Here is a 24,278-nt window from a genome sequence, read left to right on the forward strand (position 1 = left end):
CTGTCTCACTTGGACGGTCCCGGTAGGTCCCCACCACCAAGCACACAAGGGTTCTGGCAAGTGCAAAAGCTGTCCCCCAAAGAGTCCCTTTTCAGCTCTGCTCTCCCAGGAGTCGGCTCAATTAGATGGAGCCAAGGAGAAAGAAGCCGCCGGTGATGCTGATAAAGGAGGGGATGCCCACGGGTCGGGAGATGCACCAGCATGATGCTGGACCACATACCAGCTCACCAGTCTCCACTTGGTCTTTGGCCCCAAGAACTCACAAACACTGGGTTACTTCCCTTCCTCTTCCCACCCCCCTAGGTCCCCACTTTCCTACTTCCCAAATCCTGCCCTACTGCCTACTGGAACCAGGGCCCTGTGAGTCCCACAGAGAGTGGTGAAATGTACCTTTGGGCCCGTCTTTTCCATGAAGCCTTGTTTGAGGTAGTTCCTGGTGATGAGGGGCACGAGCTGGGGGAAGAGAGACATACACTGAACCCCTGACTCACATGCCAGGGGCTCAAGGCTCCCCAACAAAGGGGAAGTTTGGAATGGGGAAGGATGTGTGCTGGTGGTTCACGGGGCTATATTTGGAACGTGGGATGGGTGCAATATTAACATTTCACCAGAGGCAGACGACAGCATCTCTGTCATCAGATGTTTGCAGAGCTTACCGGCAGAGCCGAATCTTGGTTTAAGGACTTAGTCTAAGGATTCCTTCAGTATCCCCAAGAGGTAGACATTGGCGAGGCTCTGAGGAGACCCTCCTGGTGTCATCAGGGGGCATATTCTGAGGGTCTACTCTGTGTCAGGCTCTGGGTGCCCTTCTCAACCACCGAGTGAGGTGTTTTTTTTTTTTTTTTTATTTTTTAAATGTTTTATTTATTTTGAGAGACCGAGTACGAGCAGGGGAGGGACAGAGAGAGACACACACACAGAAGCAGGCTCCAGGCTCTAAGCTGTCAGCCCAGAGCCCGATGCGGGGCTCGAACTCATGAACCGCGAGATCATGACCTGAGCCGAAGTCGGAGGCTTAACCGACTAAGCCACCCAGGTGCCCCGTGAGGTGGATATTTTTATCTTCGCTGGATATCTGAACACACCAGGCCCCAGAGACGTGGTTGGGGATTTTCCTTGAGTCGGGCTGCTGGTAGGACAGAAAGCTGGGATTCACACCTAGGGCTGCCAGACGCTAGACAGACACTCGTGGTTCTCCCGCCACTTCACCATGACACTGAGCATAAACATGCCAGAGCCCTCTGGCCAGGCCCCCGGCCAAGACCTGGTCCTTACTGGGGATTCTGACGCAGGCCCACAGGAGATGGTAGCAGAGTAGGCAAGCAGAGAAAGTTCTGGACTAGGAGCAGGGGGACCTGGGATCTAGCTGCAGTTCTGACCTTGACAAGGTGTATGACCTTGGTAAGACCTTAACCTCTCTGGGCCCATGTCCCCTGAGTAATAAGGAGACTGGATTGTGTGATCTCCAGGAGCCCTTCTGGCTTGCCAACCTATGCTCAGAGAGGTTTCCAGGAATTAACGCTGGCCCCCTATACCCTAGGGGGTCAAACTGGCAAGCCTAGAGCTTCCAATGACAGCCCAGGCTTCCGAGAGCAGAGGGGGTTCTCCAGAGCTCCAGAGCCCAGGACGGGACAAAGGGGAAGTAAAGTCTGGGAAGTCTGAAAGGAAGAAAATTGTGAAGAAAATAAACTCCCCTTTCCCTAAATACATTCTACAGGCCTTAGTTCCTTCATTTGGAAAAAAGAGTCCCAGGCTGCTTAATAGTCTGAACCTGAGCCAGGGCAAGGCTGGGCTAGGCCTAGGGAAACAACCAGAAGAAGGCAGATCACATGGATGGAGTGCTGCTTGCTGTACCTCAGAAGCCTTGGCTCACTCGATTCTCACAACAGCCCTGGAAAGTAGGTGCTGTCCCCATGGTGACAGAGGAGCAACCCGAGGCTCAGAGAGGTGAGGTGATGTGTCCCAGGTAACACATCAGCTTCTCTGACTTCAGAGGCCACACGTTTCTTAGTCTAGGACCACGTTCCACACTGGAACTCTCAGCTGTCTGACCTCTGGATCCCTAAACTTAAGGCAGGTCCAGGCAGTTGTCCAGAACCTCACACATACCTGGGCACAGCAGGAGTTAAGGCAGCAGAGAGATGGGGGGGGGGGGGCAGCGGAGATCAACAGTGCGTGAGGGGAGGCAAGAGGACATTGAGGAGTTGGCCAAAGACCAATTTCCTCTGCAGGGGTCAGCAAAGTTGGAGAGTCAGCCCAATGACTCAGGCTGAGAGTCTGCACTTTGTCCTCCAAGATCTCCAGTCAGCAGGCAGCACCCACAACGCCTTCCTCGCAGAGCGTGCATTCACCCATGCTGGGTGCTGACTCTGCAGACCCGGAAGGTCTTGACCCTTGGCTGGAATCGCTCCCAGGGAGTTGTGATCTCGGTGCATCACCAAGCCTGGTGTGGACACCCATTTCCAAAACTTAGCTCCCTGAAAACCGTGGAATTAAGGAGAATCTAAGCTTTCAAGGAGGGTCTAACAGTTTGGAATAAGAAAATACCGGGTTGGGGGGGGCACCTGGGTGGCTAAATTGGTCGTGCATCCGACTCTTGATTTCGGCTCAGGTCATGATCTCATTATTTGTGAGTTCGAGTCCCACATCAGGCTCTGTGCTGACAGCGCAGAGCCTGCTTGGGATTTTCTCTCTCTCCCTCTCTCTCTTTGTCTCTCTCCGTCTCTCTCCATCTCTCTCTCTCAAAAAAAAAAAAAAAAAGTTCCAGGATTAATATGGCATCTCCACCCCCATCACTTATAAAATCCTCTAAGAGCAGGGCCTAAAGCAGACACCAGCCCATAGCTTCCACCTCAGAGCTGGAAGGAACCCTGAAGATGACCCAGACCAACCACCGTCTTACAGATGTGGGAACTGATACTTGGAGAAGTGCCATAACCAGCAGCTGTCAAAGAGCGAGTTAGTGACAGGGCATCCTTGAGAACCCAAGCCTCCTGGCTCGAGGCAGCATCCTCTGCCCCACACACCTGAGAGATGCAGACAGATGCCCTACATGTCTGAGGACAACCAAAATGAAGTTCTCAGGGTCACCGTTACCTTGGCCACAGAAGGAAGACTGTTCCTGTCAGAACTGTAATGGAGAAGATCCCATCACCTTCTCGAGACCAGAACACAAAAGGGCAAAGGGAGGACACTCGAATGGGAAGAGCACCTTTGGGTATTCACTTGACCTTCTTGGGACCCAGTTTCTCACCAATAAAATGGGAATGATTACCCCATCTGACTGGCTGCTACAAGGGATTACTGGATACGAGGGAATACAAGGTAAAAGGTGCTGAAAAGCACTTTGAAAGCAGCACATTAAGGATCATTTGCACATTTCAGTGGGAGGAGGGGTCAGAAAGAGATGCCCCAATCCCAAGCCCCTTGACACTAGGGACAGTGGCTATGCATCCCTAAGAGAGAGTCTCACCTGCATTTTGGAGGCTGCCTTGCCATGTGTGAGGCCATAACCCCCTGAAGAAAGGGTCTTTGGTTTCCCTCTGAGGTATCCACCCCCAAATCTCGAGGTCCTGTCCACAAACAAAGCTAGTCTAGCCTCTGAGTATTTTGGGGGTCAGCAGACAAGGAAAAGAGGTGGCAGGGAAGAGACTCAGAGGCTGGGGTCCACATTTAGCTCACCTCAGACTCTGGGAGCTCAGGAAAGGCCGTTTTTAGGTACTGCAGACGGGCTGCACGGAGGGCATTGAACCAGTCCACTATCTCCTGCGGAGAAAAATGAGGACATCAGCCTGTGAGATGGAGTGGGGGAGGGGGGCTGAGTCCGCTGGCAGGAAGCCGGCTGGGTCTTCAGGTTCAGCACATGCACACACCCCTCAGTTCTGCTCAGCGGCCAGTGTGCTGATCACAGAGCCCAGGCGCTCCCCGCCCCCCAGCAGGTGGGAACCCTCGGACTTGGAGACATCCAGAGCCCGGGGGAGGAGGAAGGTGAACTGCACTAGAGTTCCGCAATGGCTTAATATGCATAAGAATCACCTGAGGGTCTCTTTAAAGTGCAGATTTGGATCCAGTGGGTTTGGGGGGAGGGGGGGGGCCTGAGATCCTGCATTCCTAACAAGCTTTCTGGTGATGTGATGCTGGCCAGTGGGACGCAATTGGAGGAGCAAGTGTCCTCAGATGTCGAAGATCGGCTCCCAAGTGGGGGCAGGTGCACCTGGGGATTCTCCTCCGGTAGCAATGCTCATCACCTGGGGTGTAACTTGGGCCCAAGCCGGCTTGGACTTGTATCACACTAGGGGAATGCATCCTCGAGTGTGGGCCACCATCGTCGCTCACCTGGTGAACCACCTGTCTAGCAGGCTCTGCCTTGGCTTTGCTGCTTTGCAATGGGTCCCCCCCGCCAACAACAACAGCCAGAGTGATTTTTTTTTTTTTTTCAGAGCAATTTTCTCATTGACAATGCAACCGTGTCTAGCTTAGAGCCCTCTCTGCCACCCTCAGGAGAAAAATCTAAGTATGACTACTTTGCCCTCTGAGCTCTCTCCATACAAAACCATTTGCAACCCTCCCAATCATGTTGTTGGTCCTCGCACATTCTGCCCGGCCCACCCCTCCTCCCTCCCCCCACACAGAGCTTCTACTGATCCCCAAGTTTAGTTTAGTTGTTGTAATGGGTTTCTGCCCAGTCCAAGCCCTGCTTCTGTGAGAACCACCCCACCCATTCTCACCCACTCACCACTCACCCACAATTGCAGCCACATTTGCAGCTAAGAGCCTCCCCTTCTTGGCCACAGCAACTGGGCCAGGGCTGTGCCAATGTAGAGGCTAAATTGGGCTTACCAGGTTCCTTCTCCCAAGAATTTGGAATGGGGGAGCCGAAAGATTGTTCAAATAGCTGCAGTGCTACACCTTGATGTAATACAGTGATTGAGAAATTCATTTGACTATGGTTTCCCAGGAATGCAACATAATTACCATTTCTCTCTTGCCAGCCAAGCACACTGGCCTAGTATTCCAGAGTTCAGAGCTCTCTTGGCCTGGGAATTAATAAACTTCTCAGCTCCCAGACACCAAAGGAATGGGGCCATTCCAGAAAAGACTCACCCAGACCTTCACTTTGGTCACTAACTGGAGACCATGGGGCCAAATCCAACCTGCATACGTGTTTGTTTGGTTCCTGAAGTTATGTTTGTTTCAATCCTCTATACAGGTTTTCCTGCTTTATAGCCTTCTAGCCATCTTCACTTTTTTTTTTTTAAGTTTATTTGTTTATTTTGAGACAAAGAGTGAGTGTGCGAGCAGGGGAGGGGCCGCGAGAGAGGGAGAGAGAGAGAATCCCAAGCAGGCTCCATGCTGTCAGCACAGAGCCTGACGAGGGGCTCCATCTCACAAACCATGAGATCACGACCTGAGCTGAAATCAAGACTTGGATGCTTAATGGACTGAGCCACCCAGGTGCCCCATCCACTTCACTTTTCAACTACCTACTTGGCTCCTGCAGGCATGAGTTTGCAGCTTCTATTTACGCCTCTCTAACAGAGAGGCTGGGCCACTGAAGGGAAGAGAATGGCCAGACCCAAGCTGTCAGATGCTCTACCACTGGGCAAATGGGAGGGGCCAGAAACTGTAAGTATCAGAGACCTTGGGCACCTCAGCAAAAGCCCTCGTATAGTGATTGGCACAGAGGGGTGGCCCCTGGCATCCATTGTGGACACAGGGCAACAGCAGAGAGCCCACCATGGACCAAGAACCAGGGCTCTCCTCCACGTGTCCCAGTCCCAAGATTCTGGTAAAACCAAGGGAGGAAGTCAAGAAAGAGGGTTGATATTAGATTTCTTGCCACTTTGGGGAATGGGGGTCCTTGAATTTAAATGTTTATTATTTATTTTTATTTTTGAGCGCGAGAGAGTGCAAGCAGGGAAGGGGTAGAGGCCAAGGGGGAGACAGAGGATCAGAGGCCAGCCCCATGCTGTCAGCACAGAGCCCAGTGAGGCGCTGGAACTCATGAACTGGGAGATCATGACCTGAGCTAAAGTAGGACACTCGGGGTGCCTGGGTGGCTTGGTCGGTTAAGCGTCCGACTTGGGCTCAGGTCATGATCTCACGGCCCGTGAGTTCGAGCCCCGCGTTGGGCTCTGTGCTGACAGCTCAGAGCCTGGAGCCTGTTTCAGATTCTGTGTCTCCCTGTCTCTCTGCCCCTCCCCTGTTCATGCTCTGTCTCTCTCTGTCTCAAAAATAAATAAAAAAACGTTAATAAAAAAAAAAAAATTAAAAAAAAATAAGTACTATGTTACTTGCACCTCAGGTGTCATAGAACAATGTGCTCCTGTTAAGAGGGCTCACTGCTCTCTCTGGCTCTCTCTCTCTCTCTCTCTCTCTCTCTCTCACACACACACACCACAGTTCTTGACTCTAATCTCTCAGGAGGCCCAGCCAGATTTGTTGCCCTTAAAATAAACACCCTTGTATATTTCCCATTCATGCTCCCTTTAAGCTGATTTGAGTGTCCTCTTTTTCAACATATTCACATAATTTTTAAATAGAAACTCTTTCCTCTGGAATGCCTTTTTGACTGCCCCGCCCCCGAGACTAGGCCACTTACGTGCTTCCTGTGTGACCGCAGCATGACTGACAGCCCATCAACACGGTATCAGCAGGTGCCTCTTTCCTCATCTGACTCCCTCCCCAGACTGAGATCCTTGAGGCCTGCCCACGGCTCTGCCCTGTTCACTACCACACTCTCTAAACCTACAGCAGTGCTTTGTATACTGCAAAGACCCAATAAGCATTCAAGGAAAGAGTGAATTCATGAATGAATAAGTGACAGAGATGTGAAATTGCCCATAAGATTCTTAACCTTTTACAACTGTTACCATCATGTGCCAATAATTAGCAGCGGTTAATGTTTGAAATGCTTTCACATTCATGGTTCATGGTCACTCAACCCTCAAAACCCCTCTGGGAGGCGGGTGTTCTGATCTATAAACGCAGATGGAGGAGGGGAAGGGATGTGCCCCAGTAACACAGCCCAGAGCGGAGGACCAGGGCTCCAGTTTCTGATTCCGAACCCCTGTTCCTCAGACTACGCCACTGGGAACTCTGCCCAAAGCGTGAAGACAGCGTCCCAGTGCTAGTGCCGCTTGGGAAGATCTAGCCCCTGGGTCAGGTTTCTGGCTCCTGCTGCCAAGGATTCTCCTTCCAGCAGGGCCATGTAGAGTGGTAAAATGGACTGTGGGACCCAAGAACCATAGTCTGGGTTAATGTGCCCATGCCTCAGGGACATAGGGTTAAAACATTTCCAGGATTGTTTTGAGGATTAAGAAATGATGTATTGCACGGGGTGCCTGGGTGGCTCAGTCGGTTGGGCGTCTGACTTCAGCTCAGGTCATGATCTCAGGGTTCGTGAGTTCGAGCCCCACGTCGGGCTCTGTGCTGACAGCTCAGAGCCTGGAGCCTGCTTCAGATTCTGTGTCTCTCTCTCTCTCTGCCCCTCTCCTGCATGCACTCTGTCTCTCTCTCAAAAATAAATAAACATTAAAAACTTTTAAAAAAGAAAGAAAAAAATGCTGTATTGTGGGGTGCCTGTCTAGCTCAGGCAGTACAGCATGTGACTCTTGATCTCGGGGTTGTGAGTTCAAGCTTCACGTTGGGTGTGGAGGCTACTTAAGAAAAAAAAAATGAAGACATAAATGATGTATAGCGATAGCCGAGAACAGTGCCTGGCACAGAATTAACATGTACTCACAAAATGTCAGACCTCACCTTTACCCCCACCTCCACTTAGCACATGACTCCCAAGTCACATGACTCTGCTCATTGTGACCCAGATTATTCTCTTGGGCCTGTACTATTGGCTTGCTCTTCTCTGACAGAAGCCGATTTTTTAAAAATGTTGATTTATCTTGAGAGAGAGAGGGAGAGAGAATCCCAGGGCAGGGGTGGATCCCACGAACTGTGAGATCATGACCTGAGCTGAAGTCAAGGCTCAGCTGCTTAACTGACTGAGCCGCCCAGGCGCCCCTGTTTTCTTAAACTTTAATGTGCTTAAGGATCACCTAGACAGCCTGTTAAAATGCAATTTCTAATTTAGTAGGTTCAGGTGGGCCTGAGACTCTGGTCTAACAAGCTCCCAGGTGATGCTAATGCTGTTAGTACAGGACCACAGGACCACCTGCTGAGAAGCAAGGCCTCTGCATTCACTGCCACCTGGTCTTCCATCCACTCCTGCTGTGTTCAGACTCCCTGCCTTATCTGGATTGGCCGTCCCTGGGCATAGTCCCTCCTACCAACTGGACTCCCCTGAATGGCTGTGTACTGTCCAGACACACCCACGGTACCTGTCGGGTGTCTCTCCCTAATCTTGCTCTGCCTTCCTCACACAGCCATCTCAGACCGGAAGGTAACAACAGACGAAGGCCAACTGGGGCAGCAAATCTCAAGAGCAGCTGAACAAGGGAGCTGCGGGGAGGGCCTGCAGAGTCCTGGGGTGCAGGCGGGAGGCTGGGGTAGCCACACGGCTCGGCTCACCTTCCCACTTTCGTGGTACACGAACAGGTTCCTGATGTGGCCCTCTCTCCTGTAGGTGATCTGCAGCCCGTGGGGGTTCCCTATCTTCTCTGTTTCAAAGGTGGCATTCAAGTCTCTGATGCTGATGACAGCTTTGGGGCCTTTACCCTGAAAGAGAGGAAGCAGGTGACATCTCACCACCTTCACCAAGGCCTTAATGCCAACAGATAACCAATCTGTAACTTTTCAGGGCTTCTAAATGTTCTTGCTCTAATATCAAGATGCACAGAGGTTCTACTGCTCCCTGCATTTAGGTCATCCCACCATTCCTACTCAATCAGATTGGCTTCGCCGAGCTGGAAAGGGGCTTAGACAGACCTGAACTTAGGACTTGTCAAACTTTTTAGCCACAGATTTTTTTCTGAAGCAGTTCCTCTATGGAAGCCAAACCAATAAAACAGATATACAGATGAAGGCAGGTGTGGGGGCCTTGGGGCACTCCCTCCCATGCTCCACTCTGTTGGCAGGGGTCTGGAACACAGGTTAAGCACTAACTGATACTAAGCAAGGAAAGGAGAAGAATACTTTCGTTCGTAACTGATGAGAGAGGAAAATGACACAGGGGCGCCTAGGGTAGCTCAGTCGGTTAAGCACCCGACTTCGGCTCAGCTCATGATCTGGCAGTTCATGACTTCAAGTCCTGCGTCAGACTCTGTGCTGACAGTGTGGAGCCTGGAGCCTGCTTCAGATTCTATGTCTCCCTTTCTCTCTGCCCCTCCCCTGCTTGCAATCTGTCTCTCTCGCGCGTGAAAACAAACATTTAACAAAAGAAAAAAGAAAATGATACAAACCCTCTAGACCTGTGCCAGCCATTAACCACATGTGACTATTTAAATTAAGATTAAATAAAAATAAAACTTCAGTTCCTTATGCCTAGTCATTTCAAGTGCTCAAGTAGCCACGTGTGGCTAGCGGCTAGGGTATTGGACGGGGCAGACATAGGACATTTCCATCACTGAACAATGTTCTGTTGGATAATCTTCTCTAGAGGGAAATTTGGTCATATTTATTAAAAGGTTCAGTATTTTGCCTTGAGTCACAGCTTCACATCTAAGAATCTATCCCAAGGTAGTAATTGCATCACAATGCAAACATGTGTCTCAAAAGATGTTTGCTGCTGTGTTTTTTAGAATAGTAATAACGGTGGTGGCAGTAGAAGAAGAAGAAGAAAACCTGTTATTTAAATATACATGAGGGATGGGGGGCCTGGGTGGCTCGGTCGGTTCAGCGTCCGACTTTGGCTCAGGTCATGATCTCCCAGTCTGTGGGTTAGAGCCCCGCGTCGGGCTCTGGGCTGATGGCTCAGAGCCTGGAGGCTGCTTCTGATTCTGTGTCTTCCCCTCTCTCTCCCCCTCCCGTGCTCATGCTCTGTCTCTCTCTGCCTCTCAAAAATAAATAAATGTCAAAAGAATTTAAATATACATGAGGGATAATGGGTTAAATAAATAAATCATGGTACATTCATACAGTGAAATACCACCGAATTTTTATAGGATAATTTAGATCAATATTACTTATATGAAGAAACATCCATGATATCCATGGGTGAGAAACACCAAGTCCCAGAAAACAGGATGTATAGTAGGAACCTACTAATATAAGAAATTATACACACATACACACAAAAGTATATATACATTCCATATATATATATATATATATAAATTTGAACATGCATAAAAATGCAGACATGTTTACACCAACACTCTTTTTTTTTTTTTTTAACGTTTATTTATTTTTGAGACAGAGAGAGACAGAGCATGAATGGGGGAGGGTCAGAGAGAGAGGGAGACACAGAATCGGAAGCAGGCTCCAGGCTCTGGGCCATCATCAGCCCAGAGCCCGACGCGGGGCTCAAACTCACGGACCGTGAGATTGTGACCTGAGCTGAAGTCAGACGCTTAACCGACTGAGCCACCCAGGCGCCCCTACACCAACACTCTTAACAATGGTTTTCTTAAAAGACTATTGGAAGACTTTCCTTTTTTTTTTTTTTTTAAAGCTTATTTATTTTGAGAGAGACAGAGACAGTATCAAATCAGGAAGGGGCAGAGAGAGAGGGTGAGAAAGAGAATCCCAAGCAGGCTCTGCACTGGCTAGCACAGAGCCTAATGTGGGGCTCGAACTAACAAAGCCGTGAGACCATGACCTGAGCCAAAACCAAGAGTCAGATGCTTAACCAACTGAGCCACCCAGGCGCCCCTGGAAGATTTTTTTTTTTTGAATATTTACTACTTGAAATACTAAAAACACAAAAAAGAGTATCTAATTTTGTGAATATTCTTCCTTTTTCTAAAAGAAATATGATATTATGAATAAAGGCAAAAATCCCTTTCACCACTATTCACTCTATCCCATTCTCCTGTATTCCCCCCAGGCAATCACTGTCATGAGCCTGATGTTTATTCTTCTAGCTCACTTTTTATTTTTATTTATTTTGTAATTTTTTAATGTTTATTTATTTTTGAGGGAGAGAGAGAGAGAGAGAGAGAGAGAGCAAGTGGGGGAGGGGCAGAGAGAGAGGGAGCCACAGAATCCAAAGCAGGCTCCAGGCTCTGAGCTGTCAGCACAAAGCCTGATGCAGGGCTTGAACTTATGCTGTGAGATCATGATGACCTGGGCTGAAGTCAGACTCAACTGACTGAGTCACCCAGGCACCACTAGCTATGCTTTTTACACTTTTACACACATCTACATATCTGTGAACATTACATAGTATTGTTTTCTGTGGTTTTAAGGTACATAAATGGTATCATACTATATGTATCATTCTAGGTCTTGCTTTAGTCACTCAACATTATATTTTTGAGTTCTATTCATGTTGAGATATACCCAACTAGTTTGCTCTTGTGAATGACCACACCAAAAGTTACCAGTCTATTTTCCTGTTCACAGATATTATTTCTGATTTTTTGCAATCATTAGTGATGTTGCAGTCAGCTTGTGTCCCTGGCACACATATGTGAGAGTTTCTCTAGGTCGCAGTATATATTTAGGAACGGAACTGTAGATCACAAGTGCATACATCTTTGACCTACTGGAAACTGCCAAATTATCCTGCTCACCGGCTCTCCACAGTGGTTGTACCAATATTTACTTCAATATAGAATCCGGAATAATAGAAATGAATAACACACTCAATAACAGAGGAGTGCTCCTTTCCCTATATCCCCACCAACATTTGACTGGCAGATTTAAATTTTTTGCCAATATGATGGATATGAAATTGGATATCATTGCTAATTTTCATTTAATCAACTACACTGGGGTAGAATTTATAAATAATAAATGGCACTCATTTTAAGAATACAGCTTGATTTTTGACAAATGGATATACCCACATTAGCACCACCACAGTCAAATATAGAACATCATTATCACCCTAAGACTTCCCGCATCTCCCTTGGCAGTCAATTCCCACCCTACCTCAACCCCAGGCAATCACATACCCCTTTCTATCGACACAAAGTGATTTCACCTGTTCCACAACTTCTTATAATGAAATTATATAGTGCACACCCTTGCATAAGGTTTCTTTTGCTCAGAATAATTTATCTTAGATTCATCTACATTGTTGCATTTGTCCACAGTTTGTCTCTTCTTATTGCCCAGTGATATTCAGTCTATGGATATATTATAATTTGTTCATTCAGCTGTGGATGGACATTTGGGTTCGTTCCACGTTTTGGTGATTTTTTTAATGCATAAAGCATCTACGAATATTTGCGTACAAATATTTTTTACGGACGTATGTTTTTGTTCCTCTTCATTGAATACCTAGGAGTGGAATGGGTGGGTTATATGCTTATGTGTGTATCTACCTTCATTAAAAATTGCCAAATGGGGGCACCTGGGTGGCTCAGTCGGTTAAACATCCGACTTCGGTTCAGGTCATGATCTTGTGGTTTGTGGGTTCGAGCCCCACGTCGGGCTCTGTGCTGACCGCTCAGAGCCTGGAGCCTGCTTCGGATTCTGTGTCTCCTTCTCTCTCTGTCCCTCCCCCACTTGTGCTCTGTCTGTCTCAAAAATAAATAAACCTTACCAAAAAAAACCCACAAAAAAACTGCCAAATGGTTTTCCCAAGTGGCTGTATCATTTCACAGTCCTACCAGGAGTGTATGGGAGTTCTGGTTCCTCCACATCCTTTCCAGGGCATGGGGTGGTCAGCCCTTTTAACGCCAGCCATTCTGGTGAGTGTGTAGTATATCTTATTATGGCTTTAACTTGCATTTCCCTGACTGCCAGAGAGATTGAGCATCTCTTATATTGATCATTTTGGCTTCCTTTTCTGTGAACTGCCAGTCTATTTTCTTTACCTATTTTTCCAATGGGTTCTCCTTTTCTTTTTGCTTTGTAGGTTTTTTATTATTATTATTATTTTTTAACGTTTATTTTTGAGAGAGAAAGAGAATGAGTGGGGGAGGGGCAGAGAGAGAGGGAGCCACAGAATCTGAAGCAGGCACCAGGCTCTGAGCTGTCAGCACAGCTCAACCCCACAAACACGGGGCTCAAACCCACAAACCGCGAGATCATGACCTGAGCCGAAGTTGGACGCTCATCCAACTGAGCCACCTGGGCACCCCAACTTTGTACAGTTTTTTTTTTTTAATGTGTCCTGGGTATTACTATTTTATTATGTTGAGTTTCACTTTCTTTATATTTATTCTTTTGTATTACCCAAAATGTTTACATAAAAATGAATTACCTCTACAATTTAAAAACTTTCCCTCTGGGAGTGCCTAGGTAGTTCACTCGGTTAAACTTCCCACTCTTGATATTGGCTCAGGTCGTGATCTCACGGTTATGAGATCAAGCCCCACATCGGGCTCTGCTCTGAGCGTGGATCCTGCTTGGAATTCTCTGTCTCCCTCTCTCTCTGCCCCTCCCTTGCTCGCATAATAAATAAATAAATAAACAAACAAACAAACCTTAAACAATTTCCCTTTGGGGAAAGAAATAAAGAACAAAAGCAACTCATTCTGTTTTTAGACCGTTTTAGACTGAACTGGCTGAGGACTGGGAAACAGACCGTCTTTTGCTAGCCAGGGATAAGTCCCTCCTCGAGGCCAAATCACAGCAGCTGCTCCTAACTCTGCAGCTGCCTCTCCTCCTCCTGCCTTTTGCACCTACAACTTTTTTCAGTGCTTTACTTTGAAGACTGAGAAGAAATCCCTGACTCTCACTTGGAGGGTTAATACTCTTCACCCGCCCCACCATGTTTCACTTGGCCCCAGGCTGCAGTCACACTGGAGACCTGCTGGCATTGCTCTGGTCCATCTAGAAGAGCAATAGGGGCAATTTTTTTTTTTTTTTTTTTTTTAAATAAAAAGGCCTACATACAGGAAATGGAGTCAGGTCATGGCTACAGTGCTCAGAGCTTGTCCTTTTCTGCCCTTGTTGGCCACTCCTTCACATTCTCTGCTGGAAATGTCTCTTCCTTCTGCCCTCTAAATATTGGAGTGTCTCAGGGCTCGGTGTGGTAAATAATCTCCAAAGATGGTCCTTACCAATTCTTTCCCTCCCAGTACGCACGCGCCATTATACCCAGAAAGAGGGGGAGTCTATATCCCCTTCCCTTGCATCAGTGCTGGCTGCTCAAGGTGCTTTGATTGACACAAGGTATTTCCTGACCTAGCGTTTAAGAGGCCAAGCAGCACCCACCTGTGCTTGGGGGAGGCCAGCTGCCATGTTGCAAGGAAGCTCAAGCCAGCCTCCTGAACGCGGAACCAGCACATGGAGAGACAGAGGCTACCTGCAGCCATGGCACCAGACACATGAGCAAAGGCTTCCTGGGCCTTCTCACCCAGCGGTGCAGCAGGGTGAGTGAGCCGGCGGATGCACACATGGAGCACACCGCAGCAGCCAAGGCCTCCCCAATTCCCGACCCACAGGACTGAGAGAAATAATAACCTGATGTTTTAAGACACTGAGTTTTTGGTGGCTTGTCATTCAGCAACAAGTACTAAACTACTCGGTTGTAGGATTTCTGCTCTCGCTCCTTTCCAGTGGTGACAACCCCCCCACCCCCCAAGAACATGGTTCTTGCAAAGAACCTCCTCCACCCATCCCCGGAAGAGAAGAGGGAGCGCAAGAAGAAGCCCCCTGGTGCAGAGTCCCAGCTCCCGCTTCATGGACGTGCCGTGCCCAGGATGCTACAAAATCACCACTGTCTTTAGCCGTGGACAAACGGTGGTATGGGTTGGCCGCCCCACTGCCCACCTACAGGACGACAAGCAAGACTTACAGGAGGATGCTCCCCCTACAGAAGCAGCACTAAAGCCCCCTGAATTAAGATGAGTGGGAAACTATCCCAGTAAACACATTTTTTTTCTTTTTGGATAGGAAACCAAAACAAAACCAAAAAACTTCAGTCCTTGGACTTCTTTTCTCATCTCCCCACACTCCCTACCCAGGTGATCCCAGCCAGTCCCATTGTTAAACCAGTCTCAGTGCTGGGGCGCCAGGGTGGCTCAGTCGGTTAAGTGTCTGACTCTTGGTTTCAGCTCGCGTCATGATCTCCCAGTTCGTGAGTTCAAGCCCTGCATCCAGCTCTGTGCTGACAGTGTGAAGCCTGTTTAGGATTCTCTCTCCCTCTCTCTCTGCTTCTCTTTCCCTTTCTCACTCAAAAATAAATAAATAAACATTAAAAACAACAACAACACAGTCTCAGTGCTGAGGACTCCAGCTCCAGACCCTCCCCAAACTTCCAGACTCACATATCCAACTTCCTTCTCAATGTTTCCCCCTAGATGACTAATAAGCATCCCAAACCAAAAAAGCCTCCTGATCATCCCTTCAGAGAGCCAAGTCTTTGCCATCTCAGCAAATGGAAAATCTGTCCTTCTAGTTCTGTAGGGCAAAAAGCTGGGAACTACCCTGGATTCTCCTTACTTTCACACCTCACAGTCAATCAATCTGTAAATCCTGTTGGTTCTACTTCCAAAATCAGACCACCTCTGACCACCTCCTTCACCATCGGCCTGGTCTAATCCACCATTATTCCTCATCTGATTTTTTTTTAATTTATTTATTTTTATTTTCTTTAAGTAAACTCTGTGCCTAATGTGGGGCTCGAACTCACCACCCTGAGTTGACCCTACCAACTGAGCCAGGTGCCCTGATTCCTCGCTTGATTATTGCAATAGCTTCCTAACTGCTTTCTCTCCTTCTACTCTTGCCCCCTCCCTGCCCCACCCTGAACCCAACAGTAGCCAGAGTGCTCCTTTAAAAAGTTTAAGTCTGAAAAATAGGCCTACCCTATGACCCAGCAGTAGCACTGCTAGGAATTTACCCAAGGGATACAGGAGTACTGATGCATAGGGGCACTTGTACCCCAATGTTTATAGCAGCACTCTCAACAATAGCCAAATTATGGAAAGAGCCTAAATGTCCATCAACTGATGAATGGATAAAGAAATTGTGGTTTATATACACAATGGAATACTACGTGGCAATGAGAAAGAATGAAACATGGCCCTTTGTAGCAACATGGATGGAACTGGAGAGTGTGATGCTAAGTGAAATAAGCCATACAGAGAAAGACAGATACCATATGTTTTCACTCTTATGTGGATCCTGAGAAACTTAACAGAAACCCATGGGGGTGGGGAAGAAAAAAAAAAGAGGTTAGAGTGGGAGAGAGCCAAAGCATAAGAGACTCTTAAAAACTGAGAACTAACTGAGGGTTGATGGAGGGTGGGAGGGAGGGGAGGGTGGGTGATGGGTATTGAGGAGGGCACCTTTTGGGATGAGCACTGGGTGTTGTATGGAAACCAATTTGACAATAAATTTCATATGTTGAAAAAAAAAAAAAGAAGAACCAAAAAAAAAAAAAAAGTTTAAGTCTGGGCGCCTGGCTGGCTCACTCGGTAAGAGCATGTGACTCTTGATCTTGGAGTTGTGGGTTTGAGCCCCTCATTGAGTGTAGAGATTACTTAAAAATAAAATTTTGGCAGGGGTGGGGGGTATGGAGGGGCCTGGGTGGTTCAGTCAGTTAAGCGTCCTTCTTCAGCCTAGGTCATGATCTCACTGTCCAGATCTGAGCCCCGCATCAGGCTCTGTGCTGACAGCTCAGAGCCTGAAGCCTGTTTCAGAGTCTGTGTCTCCCTCTCTCTCTGCCCCTCCCCCACTAATGTTTTCTCTCTCTCTCTGTCTTAAAAATAAACATTTTTGGGAGGGGGGATGGGCTAAATGGGTAAGAGGCATTAAGGAATCTACTCCTGAAATCATTGTTGCACTATATGCTAACTTGGATGTAAATTAAAAAAAAAAAGTAATACATAAATAAATATTTAAAAAATAAAATGAATAAATGAAATGAAAAAGAAGAAACTGTCCCCACAAAATGTTCATCCATCACAAGACTTTCATTCCCAAAAGGTAAAAAGTCTAAATCAAATTATATCACTTCTCTGCTCAAAACCTTCCTGTGTCTTCTCATCTCAGAGTAGAATCCAAAAAGCCTAACTTTTTTTGTAAATCATCTATCCAATATAGACCTCTATCTAGAATAAGGAACTATAAAAACTCAATAACAAAAAGCCACATAAGATAATTAAACTATAGGAAAAGGCAGTGAACGGACATTTCTACAAAGATGATGTACACATGGCCAATAAGCCCATGAAAAGACACCCAACATCATTAGCCACCAAGGAAATGTAAATCAAAATCACAATCAGATACTGCCTCAGACCCACCAAGGTGGCTACAGCAGAAAATCAGATAACAGCAGAGCAACTGGAACCTTCACACATTGCTGGTGGGAACATATGATGGTGCAGCGACTTTGGAAAGCAGTGTGGCAGTTCCTTCAAATATTAAGTACAGAGTTACCATATGACCCAGGTATGTTCCATTTCTAGGTATAGACCCAGGAGAAATGGAAACAGATATCTACATGAAAACTTGTATACCTACGTTTATTAGCAGCACTATTCACACTTGCCCAAAAAGGGAAAACGCAAATGTCCATCAACTAAGTGAACAGGTGAAATAAACATCCATACAGTGGGCCAGCACTTGGCAATAAAAAGAAACAAAGTACTAATTCATGCTACAACATGAATAAACCTTAAAACTATATGCTAAATGGCGCCTAGGTGGCTCAGTCGGTGAAGGCTCCGACTCTTGACTTTGGCTCAGGTCATGATCTCACAGTTTGTGGGTTTGAGCTCCGCGTAGGGCTCTGCATCGAAGGTGAGGAGCCTGCTTGGGATTCCTTCTGCATCTCTCTGCCCCCTCCCCTGCTCTCTCTCTCTCTCTCTCTCTCAAAATAAATAAACTTAAAGAAAAACATACGCTAAATGAAAGAGGTCTGTTACCAAAGACCACATATTCCACGTGTATGAAGGATCCGAAATAGGCAAATCTAGAGAGACAGAAAGTAGAGCAGTGGCCACCTGGGGCTGGGGGTCGAGTGGATAGAGGATTACAGCCAACGGGTTTGGGATTTCTTTTGGGGGTTATGAAAATGTTCTAGAATTGATTGTGGTGACAGTTGCACAACTGTGAATATACTAAAAGCCATTAATTGTATGCTTTAAATGGGCAAATTGCATAGTATGTGAATTTACATATATTTTTTTAATTCTTTATTTATTTTTGAAAGAGAGAGAAAGAGAGAGGGAGTGTAGAAGCAGGAGAGGGGCAGAGAGAGAGAAGAGAACAGAAGATCCCAAGCAGGCTCCATGCTGACACAGCGCAGAGCCCGACGTGGGGTTCGAATTCAGGAGCCGTGAGACCATGACCCGAGCTGAAGTTGGGCGCTTAACCGACTGAGCCACCCAGGCGCCCAGTGAATTTATGTCTTGATAAAGCTGTTTCAATAAAAAACAAAAACAGAAAACAATCTCGAGTCTTACTAGGCCCTACAAGGTCCTCACCTGCATGGGTTCACCTCTTTCCATCCTTTTCTTTGCTCCCCCTGCACATTCCACTTTGGTTTCCTTGATGCCCTACAAATCCACCAACCACACACCCAACTCAGGCCAGGGCTGTGGCTTATGGTCGAGTAGTCTGTAGACTAAATAAAAAGTCCCCGGCTTAAGGTGCAAGGGAGAACTGCAGTCTAGGCTCCGGGTTGTCTAGACTGGGGCCCCGGGGCTGCGCCGTCTCAGAGGAGCCATTTTCTAACTGGCACGCGGTGTATGTGCCAGCCATGGCCACGGCCATATTCAGGGCTTCTGCACATCGTGTTCCCTCTACGTCTACTCTTTCCCCACATATGCACATGACTTGCTCACTTTTGTTCACTTCTCTGCTTAAATGTCATCAGAGGGGCCTTCCCCGACCACCGTGTGCTGTCAGCCAGGCTCTTGCCATCCTCTCTAACTCTTCGCCCTCTTTTATTATACTTCATAGCGCCTCCTACCACCTCATATGTCATATATCGATGTACGTTTTGGTTACCACCTGTCTCCTTCCACTAGAATGAGAGCCCCGTGAGAACAGCAGCTTCGTTTAGTTCGCTGCTGTTTCCCCAGTGCTTCCAATTATGCCTAGTATATAGTAGGTGCTCACTAAATAAATTCTCGAGTGCATGAATAGGTGAAGTAAATTCAAGTGATCATCCAAGGCTTAATCCGATTTGAAGCGAAGAGAAGGTGTGTTTTTTTGTGGACTCTATGAGTTGCATCACCAAGGAAGAGCGGCAGAATGTAGTGCTGAACGCTCAGTGTCTGAGACTAGCCATAAGGCTCAGCACCATTGATTTAAATGCAGCTTCCGGGGGAGTGGGAGCCAGGGCTCAGGGAGGGGAGCCCTCGCCGGTCTGGCCTCTTACCTCTTCTTTAGTATAGTATTTCAGGAGGCCTTCTCTTGCCAGGAGAACAAACTTCCTTCTCAGGAACTGTGCATTGTCTCTTCCCCGCTTCCACAAGAACCCTTCTCGGTTACCTTGGCCGCCAAAGATGAGAAAGAGTGAACACCTACATCCTCAAGATTCTACCTCCTTAAGGGGAGAATGAACGCTCCACCCCGTGCTAAAAACCTCTCAAATCTAACTTAGCTCTATCAGCTGCAACACGCAGGGTTCCCTCTGGAGCCAAATTCGCAATGTCTTATGATTTTGGTTGGGCTCCCCCCACTAACTTCCTTCTTTGGCTGTTTCACAAGACAGAGTAAGCCCTTAAGGAGGCTAAGTCCTGAGAAACGGGATGATTCTGAAAGACGCCCATATAGTCCTGCCCGACTTCACGTTGACATCGGCCTAATGAAACTCTCCAGAGGGCGGAAACAATGAGCGACCTCCAGGCACCCGCTGGCCGAAGAATACCGCGTGCTCCTGGTGGCTAGGAGGGCTGACACCGGCTGCTGCTGGGTCCTCACAGTGGTTTTGTGCACTTTGTACTCTGGGTCGGTGTCAGCTTGGACTCAGAGCAGCTGGGCAGCAACCACCAGGGGTCGAGGGCCAGCGATGAGGTCGTGCCCCACACAAAGGTGCAAAGGGAGGCTGAAATCCCTCCCGTGTGCCTTCCCGAGCCTCGTGCCACACCAGGGGCTACCCTCACCAGGAGCAGGGGTGCCTTTTTCTAATTACTCTGCCCAGAGGGTGAGTCTTCCTGCAATTTTATACTAAGACTCTATACACACTTGTGGCCCTGCGGGGACCTGAGATAAAAATGCTTCTCAACCACTCAGACCATAAAACCCCACCAGCTGACATGTTGCTGTTTCAGAGGCAGAGGAACCCACACCTTGGCCTCTGTGGCCAGAGTGAGGCCGGCAGATATCTCCTGATTAGGCCCTGATACTCAGACACTCTATTCTCCAGGACTCACTAGAACGCAGACCACAAAAGAACTTACCTGGGGGTGAGATGGTTTTCCCATCGGCCATGAATTCCTGTCTTTCATACTTAGCTCGAATCCACTGTTCCTTTAAGACCCTAAAAAGAGAGAGCCCTTGGTCAACTGTGTCTGGTACATCCTCTTACCACAGGGTGGGAGCACCACAGCAACTGTCTGCTCAGACTACCCAGGGCTTCTCAGCCTTGTTACCGTTACACTTGGGGCTAATTCTTTGTTGTGGGGGAGGGGGGAGCATCCTGTGTTCTGTAGCCAGTTTAGCAGCATTTCTGGCCTCTATCCCCTAGATGCCAATAGTCCCCCACCCCTAGTTAGGACACCCCAAAATGTCTTTAGATACTTCCAGTGTCTCCTGAGGAAAAAGATTTCCCCCAAGGGGCTCTATGAAAACCACTGGGCTATTCCAACCCCAGCCCAGCCCTCTAGGTCAACCGGCTCCCCTGGACCATCTACACAGCCACCCCCCCCCCCCACTGCATGCTCATAAGCTGACGCCAGGGGAGTCCATGAACCTCTTCCTGTGGCTTTCCCACAAAGTCTGGGCATGCCACACTGGACAGAGAAGTGACATAGGGGTCCAACCACCTGGGATCTCATCCTCCTCTACGATTTATCCGTTGTGTGACCAACAGCAAGTTACTTAACTTCTCTGAACTTGGGGATATGTCAATAATATTATACCTACCTACCCCTCAGGGTCTAGGAGGAGTTTAAATGTATATAAAAGGGCCTAGTACCACGATCAGCACATACTAGGAGTTTAATGTTAGCTTAATCAGATATTGTCTTCCATGAACCCTGCAGGAAACTTATTTCAACTGTTTGGTTCCCTCTTGCCTTTTCCAGGGAAATGTTCCAAGGTTTACTTCCAAGACACTGGGAATGACCTAGAGCTGGGCCCTTGGCCTGAACTGGCCAATCAGAGCTCTGCCCTGGGCTGTGTGGAGCAAAACCAAGAGAGGGATGGATTGGAAGCCCTCTCTGGGTCAGGCTGAGAGCTGGGGCCGGGGACCAGGAAGTGGCCTTGTTCCCAGCTCTATAAAAAAAGCCTGGCTGAGGAAAAGGTGCAGGAATGAGAGCCAGACAGAGTAGGAGAGGCCTGACAGCGTTTGAGCCCCTGGCTTGTCCTTCCTGAGGGTGGCTCCACCTGTGTCCCTCCTACCGTCTGATTCCCAGAACCCATAAAATCCCCTCATGCCTAAGCTGGTTTAAATTGGGTTTCTGTCACTTACCACCAAGAGTCCTACCTAATGCACAGCCCTCACACCCAGCACGTTGAGGAGAGGCACCAAGCCCACCGTGGAATCCTGAGTGACAGCATCGGAGCCGGGAGAGGGAATGGAGACTGAGGCCCCAGGCCTGGTCCTAGAGGTGGGAAACTTTGAGGACCCTTAGAATTACAGGGAGGAGGCCGTGAGTGTTCTGCTAAAAGCGGGTAAGGTACAGGGCTATGGTTAAAGTCACAGCAAGTAGTGTCTGTAGTGCTGGCAGAAAGCTGAGCACATAGTAGGTGTTCATCAAATGCCTGTTCCTTTCTCTTTGCAGCAAAGGGCTGAGTGGCAGCAGTGAGGCAAGGTGAGCCAGACCCTCTTGAGTTAAGCCTGGCACATCCCTCAGCTGGCCCAGGGACCAGACAGCATTCCGAAGAAACGGGTTAAAACTAGCCTGTCATGTGGCCTGTGAGACATTTTACACAAATTATCTCATTTAATCTCTACCACCATGCCATGATATGGGCATCGTTATCTACATTTCACAGATGATGATGCCATGATTCAGAGAAGTTGGGTAACTTGTCCACTTTTTCACAGCCACAGAGTGGTAAGAGTCAGGAAACAATACTGGGATCTTCTGAGTGCAAAACTGTGCCTCCCCTGCCACTCCATGCTGCATCAGTAGCCCCTGGGTTGCTTAAATATTGGGAAATGGCAGGGTACTAAGTACAGTTGTACAGTTTGTGCACTGGCCAAGAGCTTCCTGCTGACACTAGAAGACAATGGTGGCTGAAATACAGCCTGCTCTCCGCAAGCCATACCCCCCATGAGCTGTGTCTGCCCAAAGGGTACCTTCTTCACATTTATACTGGGGGTGGGGGTGGGGCGCTGCCTAGCAACCCTGGCAGTGAGGCTGAGTCCCTGTGAGGGAGGCTAAGCCTCAGGCAGTCAGTCCTGCAGAGGCTGAAGTCACACTGACCCCTCACGTGTAGGGACCTGAAACCTCGTGATGCTTCACAGCTTCCCGCCCTTATATTGAATTTCCCCAGTGCCATGGTACCCAACAGCAGGCCCTGGTGTCAGATGGGCTAGTCAGTCCCAGTTCTGTCTCTATGAGCCTCAGGTACTTCATCTGTATCATGGAGATCAAGGCAGTGTTGTCTCAGAGTTGTTGAATTAAACAAATTCATGCCCATAAGCATTTAGCACAGGTACCTAGGTAAAGCTCAGTGAATATTAGTGACTACTCTTATTTATATGGTTACTACTTAGGGACCTGGGGCCAGACAGCTGCGTTGCAGCTATGCTGAGGTCTGTGGGACAGCCTTGGGCACAACACTCCATAGGAAGTAGCTGGAACACATTTGCTCTACTAAAATACCAGCGTTTTTCTTCTCTATCAAGTTAGCCACCACCAGTAGGCTAGGAGAACATCAGAGGCAAAGGAATCACAGAGAAAATGCCCTATTTCACAGCTTGGAAACTGAGTCCCAGACAGTGAAGTGACAATCCACGCAATAAAGACAGAGAGGGAACTAGGCCACTTCTACGTGTTCTCCATGACAGTACCAAATGTCTTTCTGGATCCACCAGGTCCATAGAAAAGACCACCACAGGGGCGCCTGGGTGGCTCAGCCAGTTAAGCGTCCGACTTCGGCTCAGGTCATGATCTCACGGTTGTGAGTTCGAGGCCCGCGTTAGGTTCTCTGCTGTCAGAGAGGAGCCTGCTTTGGATCCTCTGTCCCCCTTTCTCTCTGCCCCTCCCCCGTGCTTTCTCTCTCTCTCTCAGATATAGACATTAAAAAATTTTTTAAGAAAAGAAAAGACCACCACAGACAAATGGAACAGGGGTGGGGGAGGTGAGACCGAGAAATCACCCACTCACAGACAGTCGTTGGCTTGGGGTATATAGTAGAAAGCAGGGACTCTGGCTTCATACTTGGCCTTCACACGGAGGTTCCCGTTGTGGGTCATAAACTGCAAGACAGCAGCAAGTTGGGGTAATATTAGAACATGAAAAAATGTGAAATGAAACCATGGTCTACCCAGAAGGCCACTCTTCCCACTGGCTCCTAGACCCAGTCAGGAGACACTCCTACTTGGGGTTTGACACACCCCAGGCTTGGTCATTCATGCTGCTGGGAAGCCCCAGGCCAGAACACTGAGGTGCAGTAACAACCACGCCTCACGCTGGCAGAGAACTTCTCAGTTCTTACCCATTACTTCATTCCATCCCCTCAACAATTTTAATACCGCCATCCTCATTTTAAAGGTGAGGCAACTGGGGCTCAGAGAGGTTAGGTGACTTACTCAAGGTGACACAGCTAGAAAGTGGAGAGCTAGGATTTCAACCCAAACCTGTCCAACTCCAAAGCTCATGTACTTTGTCCCACCCCCTCCACAGATGGCCAGGACCACCAGCACCAGTCCCGGCAAGCCTGCAGCGGATAGACATAGCTGGAGGATGGAAGAAGTCAGAGCTGGCGCCACTGAGTACTTAAGTCAGGGTGATCACTGGGGCCCTATGACGCCCGAGGTACCCAGAGGCAGATATGCCAAGAGTGGCCCTGGCCAAGAGTTAGCACTCAGTAACAGAGGTGGCATATCTGGGGTTAGGGCCCATGTGGGAAGAGACATCAGGTTGCTAATTCACATCCTGTGAGCAGAGTGAACCCTTCTCCCCTCCCCTGGG

At 48.2% G+C, this 24,278-nt stretch overlaps 1 protein-coding gene across 4 annotated transcripts in view; it reads right to left on the bottom strand.

The window, feature by feature from the left end:
* ADAP2 (ArfGAP with dual PH domains 2) overlaps positions 1–24,278 on the bottom strand; it is a 34,645-nt gene that overhangs the window by 8,217 nt on the left and 2,150 nt on the right. For 3 of the 4 annotated variants that reach the window (XM_049637898.1, XM_049637900.1, XM_049637897.1), the window contains exons 3-8: positions 23,472–23,563; positions 20,373–20,452; positions 19,349–19,461; positions 8,527–8,673; positions 3,682–3,765; positions 391–453 (exon numbers count right to left, since the gene is read on the bottom strand). In XM_049637898.1, coding sequence (XP_049493855.1) covers positions 391–453; positions 3,682–3,765; positions 8,527–8,673; positions 19,349–19,461; positions 20,373–20,452; positions 23,472–23,563 — 579 coding nt within the window. The remainder of the gene's footprint in view (positions 1–390; positions 454–3,681; positions 3,766–8,526; positions 8,674–19,348; positions 19,462–20,372; positions 20,453–23,471; positions 23,564–24,278) is intronic. The other variant, XM_049637899.1, reaches the window with a different exon arrangement.

Source organism: Panthera uncia, chromosome E1 (assembly GCF_023721935.1).
Source record: "Panthera uncia isolate 11264 chromosome E1, Puncia_PCG_1.0, whole genome shotgun sequence".
In the NCBI taxonomy this organism is placed as follows: Eukaryota; Metazoa; Chordata; class Mammalia; order Carnivora; family Felidae; genus Panthera; species Panthera uncia.